Source organism: Chrysochloris asiatica, unplaced genomic scaffold (genome assembly GCF_000296735.1).
Source record: "Chrysochloris asiatica unplaced genomic scaffold, ChrAsi1.0 scaffold00102, whole genome shotgun sequence".
Lineage (NCBI taxonomy): Eukaryota > Metazoa > Chordata > Mammalia > Afrosoricida > Chrysochloridae > Chrysochloris > Chrysochloris asiatica.
Genome location: NW_006408620.1, coordinates 6,462,796 through 6,476,670, shown reverse-complemented (window position 1 = coordinate 6,476,670; position 13,875 = coordinate 6,462,796). Strand labels below are relative to the sequence as shown.

Sequence of the window (13,875 nt, the reverse complement as noted above, 5' to 3'; positions counted from 1 at the left end):
GACTTGGCATCTAACATCAACGAAAGAAATGATAACAAAGGGCTATGCGTGATCCTTGAGCGCATCCAGAATGTGGGGGCAGGAGAGGAGAGTCTAATTTGGGGGTGATTTGGTAAATTGACTAGAAATTGTGGCATGTAAAGTTACATACAAGCTGTATGTCTGAATATAAACTATTAGTGTTTCGTTTCTTGGGTAGGGTCGTGGCATTGAGAGGAGGTAGGAAACACGTTCAAGTATTTATGATAAACACTTGTGCTCGGTTTTAAATGTAACAGAATTAGAGGCGCCCCGCCCCCACGGCACATGATCCGCGCGTGCGCACAGCCCTCTATCCGAGACTTACTTCGCGCCAGTCTAAGGCCAGATTGGGCGTCGCAAACCGGAAATGTACACCGGTGAGTTCCGGTGCTGACGCCGACGCGGCGGGATGGAGGGGGTGCCTCAGGGTGAGCGCGGGGAGAAAACATGGGTGGTGAGTGTGAAGGGACGAGAACTCCTCTGACATCTTGTGTTCACGCAGGCTGTCCCGGGACCGGTAGCGCCCAAGCGGGCCGAGGGGCCTCATGTCAGGGATGCCCTAACCAGCGGCTGTGCGCTTCAGGAGCCGGTGCCGCTCCAGACCCGGGTGAGGAAGGGGCGAGGCTTAAACGGGAAGTGAAAGGCACGGGCCCGAAAAGGCGGGGCGTGGAGGGAAATGGGAGGTGGTCGGGGCGGGACCTGAAGGATGAGTGACAGACGTAGGGTTTAGGCTCTTCTTGTTGGGAGCAAGGCCCAAAGAAGGCGAGAAGTGAAAAAAAGTCGACAAGCTGAGGGGCGGGGCTCATCATGGAGTAGCAGGGGTGGAGCTAGAGGTTGGAATGACAGTGGCCGCAATGGTCGCATCAAGACAGGGACCCCTTAGGATTAGATCATGGCTTCACCAGCCAGTTTAGGATGAAAGTATCTACCTTGTGAGGAAAGATTCTCCCATTCCTTCAATATAATGTCTTAATCACTTATCTGGAGGCCTGGTGTGGCGCTGTAGGATCATGCACTGGACCTCATGGGCTGTTTGAACCACGAGGTTGACAGTTTGAATTCTCCAGCCACTCCTCGAAACTCTATACAAGGTGGCTATGAGTCGGAAGCGACTCAACAGCACCTAACACCAATCACTTATGGGCACAGTGTGGACCATGTTTCCTGCTGTGGTACATAGGGTTGCTAAGAGTGGGAACCTGCTCCTCGGCACCTACCAACAACAGATGCCTTTCTGTGCTGTGGGTACCGGTGTGAATGAAACATACACCGTCACGGCCCTGGCAGAGTTCAGTTTAATAGTGGAGCCATAATAAATCAGTATAATGATCAATACTGCAAAGGAAAAACTCAAGAGCACAGAAGATTCTAGGGACATTCCTAGATAAACCCAAACTCCAAACCCACTGCAATTGAGACAATGCCAAGTCAGAGTGCCCGCTATAGGATGGACTAGAACTGCCCACGGCTGTCATCTTTGTGGAAGCGAAATATCACATGTTCATCCCTCAGAACTACTGGTGAGTGCTGGCCACTGACCTTCCCCTTAGCACCCTAGTGCTGTAGCCACTGTGCCACCAGGGCCTACTGCCTCCATCCAAGGGACTTAAAAGGAGAAGAATTTAAAGGGACTCAAAGAGAGACTTGGGTTTGATTCTTGGCCCAAGCTGTGTGATCTTGAACAAAGGACTTAACCTCTCTGAGTGTTAGTTTCCTCACTGCAAACCGGGAGCGGAGTAGGTAACTCACAGTGTTGTCGTAAGGATCTGAGATGAGAAGTTTGAAGCACAGTGAGGTGTACAGTAAGTGATAGTTGCCAGTGGCAGGCATGTATCAGTGCCTGCTATTTGTCAGGGGTTCTCAGCCTTAGCCCTGTTGGCTTGGGACGAGATCATTCTTTGTTGTGGAACTGTGCTGTGTATTGTAAGCAGCATGCTAGGCCGCTTCGATGAGATGCCAGTAGCAACTCTCCTCCCCATCCAAAATCGTCCCCAGACACAGGCAGATATCCCCCGTGGAATCTGGCTCCCAGGCTGAGGATCATTACTACATGTGAAGGTCTGTTTTGGAACCGGGATGTGGAATTCCAACTTTGCCGATGTCACCTGGAAGCAGCCCTAGTCGTTACAGAAACCAGTGAGCATGACTACGTTCCAGTCAAACTTTATTGATACGGAAATTGGAATTTCAAAGGATTTCCGTATGTCATAGAGTCAGGGAGTTTGTATCCCAGTAAGAGCAAGCAAAATGAACATTAATAAGAACATTTCCGAACGTGAGATCAGCTTTATTTTCTCTACAGCACTAAGTACCATTAAGTGCTTATTCCACACGCCACACACCCTTCTAGCCTGTTGGAAGAATGATGTTCAATATTTACTTGGAGACTTTAACCATTTAAACTGCTTTCTTTGTAGCCATAGAGGAAATCAAAGAGAAAATGAAAAACGTGAAACACAAAATCTTGGTGCTGTCTGGGAAAGGTGGCGTCGGGAAGAGCACGTTCAGTGCACACCTCGCCCATGGCCTGGCAGAGGATGAAAACACGCAGGTGGGACCTTCGGGGAGACTAGTGGATATCTTTCTGTCTTAAGGCTCATGCTGGCTTTTGGTAGCTGCTTTCTTAGATGAGGTTGAACCTCTGGAATTGAGATTCCTGCCAACCCCTGTGTTGTTAGAAGACTGGGGCTCCATAGGGTTTTCAGTGGCTAGTTTTTCTGAAGCAGAGCCCCAGGACTTTCTTCTGAGTTGCCTCCAGGTGGGCTCAAACCTCCAAACTTTGGGTCAGCAGCCAAGTACATCAACTCTTAGTCGTACCCAGGGACACTTGGGAATACCTAGCAGTGAGGTTCAAGTATTTCATTGTTTCTCTAGCTGTGAAAATGAATTATTGTGCCATTGAGTTGATTCTGACTCACCGTGACCCTGTATAGGTTGTCTAAGGAGCAGCTGGTGGGTTTGAACTACTAACCTTGCAGTTAGCAGTTCAGTGTGTATCCTACAGTGAAAACGATGAACAGTATACATCTCTATATTATACTAAATTTATACTTCTTTCTTCTTGTTAACCCTTTTTTGCCTTTTTCTAGGCCAGGGGTCAACAATAGTATGTAAGCCAAATCCAGCTCCCTCCTGTCTTTATAGCTCTGAGCTAAGACTGGCTTTTTTCAGTTATAAAATTGTTTTATAGATACATAAAATCCTTGTTTTTGCCTCTTGGCCTGTGAAGCCTAAAATATTGGTGGTGGTGGTGGTGTGCTGTGAAGTTGGTTCCAACTCATAGTGACCCTGTACTGAGTTTCCAAGGCTGTAAATCTTTATGGGCGCAGAAAACCTCATCTTTCTCCCGTGGAACCGCTGGTAGTTTCGAACTGCCAACCCTGAGGTTAGCAGCCCAACTCGTAACCACTGGGCTACAAGAGCTCCTTGCCTGAAAGATACTTTGACTTTCAGAGGCAGAGTTTGCAGAGCCCAGCGATAGCACGTCCCCTTCTACCCCAATGGGAGGATGAGCAGAGCAACGCCAACTATCCTGGTGCTGCTCCGGGTTTGAGCTTGAATGAAAAGCGTAGTAGGATGAGGAAGAAAACCAGTTCTTTTTGTCAGAAAGGTCTAATGGCAGTGTGTGATGTCTTTGACTTTAGAAATCTGCAGTATTCTTTGTTATTGTTATTTAGAGCCATCGAGTATAGAGTTCCCCAAGAGTGGCTGGTGTTCTTGAACCTCTGACTTTGCAGTTAGCAGTCCAGTGCTAACATAAAGCGCCACACCAGGACTTCCTTAGGAAAAAATTATCCAGATAGTCACTTGATTACCATTGTGCACTTAATAAAGCCCTGACGACTTTGGCATTCTGTATTTTTTTGGTTGTTCTGTCCTTTTTCTAAAGTGGCGAATTACCATCTCTTACTATTATTGGGCGTTCTCTTGTTTTAACGTAGAACACACATCACCGTTTATTCTTTCAGAGTGACACACGACTCCAGACCCCAATATAAAAAATAGACTAAGCAGCTAAAAATAGACCACTCTGCATGTACTCTGTACACATACACACAAAGATCGCAGTGGCCCGGACACATCTCAGTATCCAAGGATCGTCTTTTTTAATAAGTAAGAAATCAGAGTTTGGTCCAGAGTCCAGCTTTATTCTGTAAAGAGCCAGGTGGTGACTGTGGCCGGTGGGGGCCATTGAGTCTCTGGTGTAACGACCTAGCTTTGCTGTTGTACCACAAAAGCAGTCCTCGTCAGTACAGAAACCAATGAGCATGACTAGGTTCGAGTCACACTTTATTGTCACTGAAACTGGAAATTCAAATCATTGTCATAGGTTATGAAGTAGAATTCTTTTGATTTTATCTGTTTTTCTTTTTTTACCAGCTGTTTAAAAATGTAAATAGTTTGTGGGCTGTGCAAAAGCAGGGGCACGTATTTGGCTGACCCTGGTCTGGCACTGGGGGAGGGTGTTGGCAGAAGAGAATTGGGTGTTGAGCTGCTGCTGGCCTTCCATCCGGGGCGATGAGGAGGCGGGGACAGAGGGTCTGCACAGCTGTTTCTCTCCCTTTCTTGGGCTCTGCATCCTTCCTTACAATTCATTTCCCTTCTGGTCATTGTATACAGCCACTCTCTATGAGCATTGTCTCTGGGCTCCTGTGTGGCTTGTCTGTGGTACCTTGTGTTGGAATGGAATGGGTGTATGGTACCACTGGGATGGAATGGTATGTGCCATCCAAGATCCTCTAGGAATTTGAAGAGAAGAGAGATGGGACCCCTGGATGGGGACTGATGGGAGGAGAAAGGAAGCAATGGGAGAAAGGAGGGGCTGCCAGGCAGACTGGGGTGGCAGGCAACTTGCTGTGAATGCTGGGCCCAGCTGGCCTCTTAGAGTGCTCCGGAAGGATTCCTGGATGGAGGAAAAAGCTGATTGGAAGTTGCTGTGAGTGTGTTGCTGTGACCCCCCCATGTGTGATGGAGAGTCCTGAGGGAGTGATGGTAAACCAGCTCCTCATCTCCAGGAGGGCGGGAGAGAGGGCAGTCGGGGACAACAGAGGGCTAAGCCCTGGAGGCGGAAGAAGAGGGGCTGCACACCCTCTCCTCCCCGGGCCCGAGTCTAACTGGCCAGGCTCAGGTCCCAGCGCTGCCCACCCTCGTGCCATGCCCTTGTGCACGTTCCAGCTGAGAGGACCTGGTGGGCACCAGTGCCAGCGGCCATCCAGTACATTCCGACTCCTGGCCACCCCGTGTGCGCCGTCCAGTTTTCTGGGCGGACGTGAGCCACCACTCTCTTGGTTAGCAGGCACGCTCATTAACTATTTACATTACCCAGGGTGTCCAGTACTTCCCGGTAACGGTGGATTTATTCCAGTCATTGGCCTATGAAGGGATGACCACTTTGTGTTTTACAGATGAAGAGTCTGTAACCTAGCCAAAGTATCAGGCTGAACAGGTTCAGGTATACCCGCTGTTGATAAGTTGTTCTGCCCTGCAGCTAGCCGTCTGGCCACGTGAGGCCCCCATTTGGGTGAGCTGGTTACCTGGCTGGCACAGAGCCCAGGTGATCCAGATTGGAGAAGCAGGGCTGTCTCAGCAGTGTTCTCAGGTGCCACCACCTAAGAGTGGCGCAGTTGTTAAGCACTCGCCAGCTAACCCTGAGGCCAGCGGTTCGAACCCACCAGCTGCTCCATGGGCGAACGAGAAAGCAGTCTGCCTCTATGAAGATGATGGCCTTGGGGCCCTGGTGGGAGCAGTTCTCCCCACCCCCAAGGTTACTGTGAGTCAGAACAGACTCAGTAACGGTGACCATGGGCACATGTATTATTTTATTCAAGTTTCACTCCCCTGGTTGTGTTGTTTTGTTGTTTGTTGTCGCTGATTCTAACTCAGCATCCCCAGGTGTGCATAGTACAACTGCCCAGCTGCACGACATTTCAGAAGTAAGTTGCCAGATCTGTCTCCCGAAGTGCCTCTGGGTGTGTTCAAACTACTCACCTTGTAGCTGGTAGTCTTTGTTGTTAAGTGCTGTCGAGTTGGTTCCGACCCATAGCAACCCTGTATAGGGTTTCTGAGGAGCAGCTGGTGAGCTTGAACCTCCGAACCTCCGACCTTGCAGTTCAAACGGCTTTGTAGTCTGGTGCCTTAACCCACAGCGCCACCCCAGTCTGGAGCTTAGCTATTTGCACCACCCAGGATCTCCTCCCATGATTGTCAAGATTGTCATCATTCTAGCTCAGTGATGGCTACAGTTCCCCAAATCGAGAGGCTTTGATAGAAAATGTGTGCGGATCAACATCACACATCAATCAGCCCCAAGAACTGAAGACAAAATAATGTCCTGTCCAGTTGTCAGATGGAGTACATTGTTCCGGTGTGCTCCTCTGGTGGCCAGCAGAGGGCGCGCGAGGCAAATGGCCGTCAGAGTCTGAAAGCTTTTCTGATCACAAGTTATAGCTGGTGTGTGCAGAGGAAGTAGGAGGTTGGGTTTGCTGAGATGATGAAGAGAGAAGCAAGACACGGATTTGGGGTGACTTAGAAAGTTACCCTGAGATACTGCACTTGGGTCTGACACATGACCGCTTTCGAGATGGTTACTAGCCGTGCCAGGAAAGGGCTGTCTCCTGTGTCAGTTCGATGGGATGGCGGGGTCAGGGTGTCTGAGTGGAAGGAGGCATTACAGGCTATACTTAGTCACCACTACAGGAAGGTTTTTATTGTGAATTGAGTGAAAGTTGACAGGGCTGATCATCAGTTTTACATTCAACAAATCATACACTTTGTTTCATTACAATCATTATAATCCCCTCCATGTACCAACAGTATTTGTCTCTATTTACTTTATTTACTTTAGCTCTTTTTTTTTTTTTTTAGCCTCCTGACCTCCAGCTCTCAGTCCCTCTCTTCCCATGAATCTTTAGTCCTCAGTTGCTCCATCTCTCCATGTCCCCATCTCTGCCTCGATCTCTGGTGTTGATGCTTCTCTGGTTAAGGTCTTGCATTCTGCTTGTGCTTTTCTTCCTTGATGGTCCTAGGGTCTTTTGTTTCTGGACTGTAAGATTAATCACTCCCCTATTTATGTTACAAAACTTCTACCTTTACATTTGTGACAGTCGCAATTAGTCATGATAACAATTACTACTGAACCATAAGAATCTTATCCACATCTCTTTTCGCCAGACCCGTCTAGCCAAGATGAAAACTATTCAATGGGAACTCTTTATACACCCCCACACTCTTAAACTAAACTGCCCCTTGAAACCTTGTAAGCCAGTCACTTCATGCCTTTATCGCCCCCTCATTTTAGGTAGCCAATGTCTAAGTTGCCCGTCCCTATCTACCCTGTGTACAGAGGGGATAGCATTAATACTTGATGTGAAGACTCCTTCCCTCTCTGTTGGTATTTAGAGTTACTACCTCCATGAGTATAGGTCAGGTTCATCAAATTGTAGCAATTTACCCTCGTTTCCTTTATCAAAAATTGTTTTCTTTTAAATCTTCCTCTAGTCGAGTTCTGATTATCAAGCCATCGAGGCTAGGTCAAATGCATACTGCCTGCAAGTTTGGGTGTTCTTGTGCATCTCCTCTCACTTCATATCAGCTGGATGCTTCACTCCCAACTCTAGCCCTCTGTGGCTATGTCCTTGTCCACAGGCTCAGGTGTCCCCAGGTCTTGCCACACTTTAGACCAACCAGCCCTTCCTCTTCTTTCGCTCATGTCCAGGTCAACAGGAGTCAATGGACTGTGGTTGAACTCAGCCCATTTCTTCATTGCTGCCTTTCCCCTTCTTTCACTCACCAGTAGACCAGTGTGGTCACCAGCAAGCTTACATGCCTGTTTATGTGTTCCCTTTGAGTCTCAGTCTTAGGGTGGGGTTCACTACAGGACATTTGTAGAGGATTTGCTTCTGATTTTAAGTTGCTTTTGAGGAAGTTTAGCCTAAGCCACCATTACTCTTCAGGATCATGGGAAAACGAGGCTTGGTCAGAGACCCCTTGGGGTAGGACAGAGGGCCCTGGCCTTGGAGTCAGGCGACCTTGACTTGCATCTCAACTCTGCCTCTTGCTCCCTGAACAAGTCATGGAGCCTCTCGAACCCTCAGGGTTTTTTTCTGTAAAGAAAAGAGCATGCTTCCCAGCCTCCAGGCAATAGACACGTACCAAACAAGAAAATGCCTAAGCAGTGACCAAGCCTGAGGCACTAGGTGACCTGATGCCCAGGTTACAAGGTCACTCAGAGCTGGGCTCCATGTTGCCAGTGTCTGTGAACTTTGCTGAGCTCTTATTAGGAATTGTGGGCTGTCCCCTCAATGACCTGGAAGGTATGTGTCCTTACTATCATGTGTGTCCCTCAGGAGAGTAGCCTGGGCCGAGTCGGGTCCAGTGTCTGGCTCTCCTCTCTTTTCCCTGTAACCCTGGTCCCCTCTCAGCCATGCACTTGTTGTGTGTGGTGCATACCATTACATAACGACTCTGCTCTCTGTTTCTTCCCCAGATTGCTGTTCTAGACATTGATATATGTGGGCCATCAATTCCCAAGATAATGGGATTAGAAGGAGAACAGGTAATATTTCAAAGATGTTTCAAAACTCGGGAAAATACTCTCTTAAGACACACTTTGTGGCTCTGAACTATTAAACCCTTAACCAAGAGGTCCGCAAAGCCCATCAACTTTTATGCGGGCACGAGGTGTTCACCAGTTCATTCCTGGACCTCTGTCCACTCTCACAATAGCTATGCATTCAGAGGGGGAATTAGCTGTAAAGTTCACCAAAACCATTTGAGAAGAGGTAGTTTCGATACTTTTTCTGAAGGGAAGGGAAACAGTAAGCGAAATGCAGAAGTGTAATACAAGGATATGTAACTTCTACTGGAAAACCAGGCCCAGGGCTTGCAAGGGGTTTCTATGCTGGAAGCAGGGGATATTTCTGCCCCGTCGTCTCTCCCCTAGAGACTGAGGCTGGCGTGGGATGTGGGATGGGGCATGGTAAACACTGTCCCCTCCTTTGGGGGGCAGAAAGAAGTGCACGGGGAGGAGTCCCCGGGACACCAATGTTCCAAGTTGGTTTCCTGGTACTATTCTGAGTTCTGGGAGTAGAGCGATGAACGAGGCAGAGCCCTACCTTGAGAGAGGGAACAGACGGTGACTAGGGCAATGGGCTGTGTATTCAGTCGTGAAGAGATATGAAGTCCTAACACATGTTACAGCGTGGGGGGCGTGTGTGTGGGGGGGAGCATAAAAACAGTCCGCTTATGACTGGTGAATTGTTTGGTGTGTAAATTGTATGGCACTGATGCCGTTGTTGCATTAAGCAAATCTGCACAAGACTTCCTTAAAGCAAGGAGATCAGTTTAAGGGCTAAGGTGTACTTGACCCAAGCCAGGATATTTTCAGTAGCCTCATATGCATGTAAAAGTTGGACATTGAGTAAGGAAGACCATAAAAGAATTGATTGATTTGAGTTGCAGTGTTGGAGAAGAATATTAAAAGTACCGTGGACTTCCAGAAGAATAAACAAATCTGTGTTGGAAGAAGTACAGCCAGAGTGTTCCTGACAAGCCAGGATAGCCAAACTTTGTCTGTCATACTTTAAATAGATTATCAGGAGAGACCAGTCCCTGGAGACATCATGCTTGGTAAAGTGGAGGGTCAGTGAAAAAGAAGAAGACCCTCAACGAGATGATTGGCACAGTGGCAACAGCGGTGGGCTTAAGCGTAGCCGGACCAGGCAGCGTTTCGTTCTGTTGTGCGAAAGGTCTCTGAATGAATGAGTTGGTTCTGACTTGATGGCAACCACAACAATGGCATTTTGAGAAACGTAAGATTCCATAAAGGAAACTAGCCTTTCTAGTGCCTAGCTCTAAGGAAGTAGCGTTTCTGAGATCACTGTTCCACTGGAAGCTGCTAAAGTTCTTGCTAGGTGCCTTTGAGTCACTTCCGACTCATCGTGACCCATTGTACAACAGTGTGGAACCCTGGCCGGCCCTGCGTCATCCTCACAGTCCTGGCTGTGTGTGAGCCCATCGGTGTAGCTGCTGTCAGTCCATCTCCTTGTGGAACGTCGTCTTTTTTGCTGACCCTCCACTTTATCCAGCATGATATTGTTCAGGGACAAGTCCCTCAAGTACTTGAGATGAAGTCTTGCTCTCCTTGCTTTAATAAGCATTCTGATTTAAGCAATAACTTTGTAAAAATAAAAGGATGGCGGAGAGTTGAGCCTCGAGGTACAGCGATGAGTGTCTCATTGACCCCATGATTCTTGCCCCCAGGGGACAGCAGGCCAGAGCTCAGATGCAGGCCACTGGAGGGGCAGTTTTGTTTTTGTAAAATATAACACAACATTTGACAATTTAATCTCTTTCTTATGTACAATTCTAGTGACATCAAGTACATAGGTTAATCTTGTTGTGAAACCATAATCGATGTTGTTAAGTGTCATTGAGTCAGTTTCAACTCCTAGCTAACTATCCTGGATAGGATTTGTTGTTGTTGTTGTTAAGTGGTGTCGAGTCGATCCTGACCCATAACGACCCTGTATAGGGTTTCCAAGGAGCAGCTGGTGAGCTTGAACTACTGACCTTGCAGTTCAAATGACTTTGCAGTCTGATGCCTTAGCCCACAGCGCCACACCAGGACTCCTGGGTAGGGTTTACTAGGCTTTAAATCTTTTGGGGAGAGCAAAAACCTCGCCTTTCTCCCATGGAGAGGCTGGTGGGCTCAAACCAAATTGATCCTAAACAGACATCCAGTGCCTATAAACACTGACACCCTTTTCCCTCTCCCTCCGGCCCCTGGTAACCGCAAATAGACTTTGATCTCTACATTGTGATGGGGCAGGTTTGGAATCAACAATTTCAGGTAATTCCCTTTACTCTTGGGCTTTTTCTGAAGCAACCTCATTGTTTCACAATTTCCTGCATTTTCTTACCAACCTACAACTGAGTTCTGTCATGCTGGAAAAATTCCTCAGAGCCAAAAGTCTATTTGAACTCAGTTTTGGTTCCCTGACTGGGTTCCTCACTCTCTCAACTCTGAAACTTGATTCCAACTCACAGTGACCCTGTATAGGGGTTCTGAGGCTGCGAATCTTTGTGGAAACAGAAAACCTCATCTTTCTCACTAGGAGAGACTGGTGGATTTGAACTGCTGATGTTGCAGTGAGCAGTCCAGTGATTATTCTGCAGTGGCACCAGGGTCCTATGACTAGGTTGTTGTTGTTAGGTGCCATCGAGTCGGTACTGACCCATAGTGACCTTATGCACAGCAGAAGGAAGCACTGCCCGATCCTGGGCCAACGTCACTACTGTTGCCACGCTTGAGTCCATCAGTGCTGCCACTTCTCAAGTCCATCTCGTTGGGGGTCTTCCTCTTTTTTCTGATCCTCCACCTTACCAAACATGATATCCTTTCTGGCGACTGGTCCCTCCTGACAATATGTCTGAAGTATGAAAGACGAAGTCTGGCTGTCCTGGCCTCCAAGGAGCACTCTGGCTGTGATTAGGTAACTGGGTAGATTCAGAATAACCAAACTTGAGGGAAAGGAGTATCACATTATGTCTTCCATTACTTGTACCCAGTTATTTAAGAATTCAGGGGTAGCATAAAAGGCACGTGATATTTGTAATGCTGTCTTCTTTGTAGGAGCCATGGTGGAGTGGTAGGTTAAGCATTGGACTGCTGACTGCATGGGTCAGCAGTTCCAACCCACCAGTAGCTCCAATGGAGAAAGATGAGACTGCTTCCCTAAGGACTTCACTGTCTCACCCTCGGGGGACTTTGACTCTGCCCTGTCAGCTTGCTTTGAGTCAGAAACCCACCGCAGTGGGGTTTGGGTTTGGTTTTGGTCTGCGCTGTAAAATGTGTCAAGTTTTGTAGGCTGTGGCTGGGGTACATCATTTCTTATGTTCACAGGTTCACCAGAGTGGCTCGGGCTGGTCTCCTGTGGTGAGTGTCACCTCTTTGTCTGTTTTCAAGGTCGTGTGTTATGTCATGCCAGTATAATGAATATGTGGTGGATTCGAAACATTTTCCTTAATCCATGTTTGCATTAGTCAGCATATTTATTGAGGCCCTTTTCTAGGCACTCTGGTGTCATTGAGACCAGGGGTTGGCAAATGTCATGGGTAAAGCATCAGCTAGTAAATACTCTTTTTATCTGGGGGCCGTCTAGTCTTTGCTGGTGTAGCTTGAAGGCAGCCATAGACAACAGATAAACAAGCAGCCCTGGTTGTGTTCCAATAAAACTTTATATTCAAAAACCCACCGGGGGGCAGATTTGGCCTCAGGGGCCATGGTTTGCCAGCCCCTGGTTAAGAGAGTTGAGGGGAAGACCATTCACTGATTTCAGACAAGTGTATTGTGATTACAGTGTAAGGCTACATGGTACCCCCTTCAAACCCTGCTCCCCCTAGCCCCACCCCCAGCATAGGATCTTTTTTCCTCCTTCAGATGATTTGAGGACACACAGAGTGCATGTACTCCTAGGTCACATGGTCATTTCATCCAAAGTGCCTCCTCTGTGTGTTAAATAAAGCGGGTTTGTGGCAGCGCAATCCTCTCTGTCGCTCTTCTGTCCCCTCTGCAGTATGTGGACGACAACTTGGGTGTGATGTCGGTGGGTTTCTTGCTTAGCAGTCCCGATGACGCCGTGATCTGGAGAGGACCGAAAAAAAATGGTTTGTCACTCACCCCTGCCCCATCCCTTGAAGGCTACCCGCTGCACCCAGCTTCATGCGTGTTCTGACCTTGGGGGTGGGGGATGGCGTCATCTTGGCATCTGGTGACCTCTTTCTTCATTGGTTGAAGAGAGCTTATGTAAATGCCACTTTGCATTTTATCACAGTGCTGTAGGATGTGCACTGGATTGCTAACCACAATTGGCAGTTCAAATCCACCAGAAGCTCCACAGGACAAAGATGAGGCGTTCTGCCTCAGAAACCTGTATAGGAACCCTATGAGTCAGAACCGACTCGATGGCACGTAACAACAACAATACATTTTGGTTTAAGCATTGTACTGATAACAGTGAGGCCGGTGGTTCAAACCTACCAGTTCTACTTGGGAGAAAGTTGGGGCTCTCTGTTCTTTAAAGATTGACATCCTTAGAAACCCTGGTTCTCTTCTGTCCTTTAGCGTCGCTATGAGTCAGAGTTGGCTGAATGGCGGTGGGCTTGGGTTTGGGGAGTATAAGATTTCTCTCTGTGAACCCTAATACAGCCCTGAAATGATGTTTTACAAACGTTGTGTAGTGAATTCCGTCAAGGTTTCCAGGGCAGATCCTCAGTTTTACATTCACAAAGTCTCACCCTTTGCTTCATATCCATAGATTGCCCCCACCCCAACCCACTTGCAACATGCTTTTCCTTACCGGGATTCTTCTTTTCGTTCCACCCTTCTTCCCAGGCTCCCCTCCTGTCCTTGGATGGGTGCTGCCCCTTGGCTGTTCCAAGTGAGCGTATCTTACTGTTGTGATTGTCAGGTGCTGTTGAGTTGGTGCTGACTCGTGGCAACCCTGCATAGGGTTTATGATGAGCGGCTGCTGGGTTTGAACCACTGATCTTACAGTTCAAACTAACCTCGAATTCCAGTGCTTATCCTCCAGCACCACACGAAGGTTCCATTAGTCTTACTAGTACTAGTATATATGTTACTTTCCCCTGAAATTATTTTCATTATGGCTTATTTGTGTCAGAGAATGAAATTAATAAAGGGTTGATTTGGTATTAAGACTTAATCATGCAAGTTAATTCTTGGTTTGGGGGCTCCGCTATAGCATTATGGGACTCTTAGTAACAGCCTTGCCCTCTACCTGTCAGATGCCAGTAGCCCCTCTCTCTCTCTCTCTCTCTCTCTCTCTCTCTCTC

At 47.8% G+C, this 13,875-nt stretch overlaps 1 protein-coding gene across 1 annotated transcript in view; it reads left to right on the top strand.

Moving 5' to 3' along the window:
* Positions 1-388: 388 nt before the first annotated feature.
* The window catches only part of NUBP1 (nucleotide binding protein 1), a 20,356-nt gene continuing 6,869 nt past the window's right edge, over positions 389-13,875 (top strand). Inside the window, exons 1-6 of the mRNA XM_006867246.1 lie at positions 389-398; positions 524-628; positions 2,439-2,572; positions 8,507-8,575; positions 11,924-11,956; positions 12,597-12,687. Coding sequence (XP_006867308.1) covers positions 389-398; positions 524-628; positions 2,439-2,572; positions 8,507-8,575; positions 11,924-11,956; positions 12,597-12,687 — 442 coding nt within the window. The remainder of the gene's footprint in view (positions 399-523; positions 629-2,438; positions 2,573-8,506; positions 8,576-11,923; positions 11,957-12,596; positions 12,688-13,875) is intronic.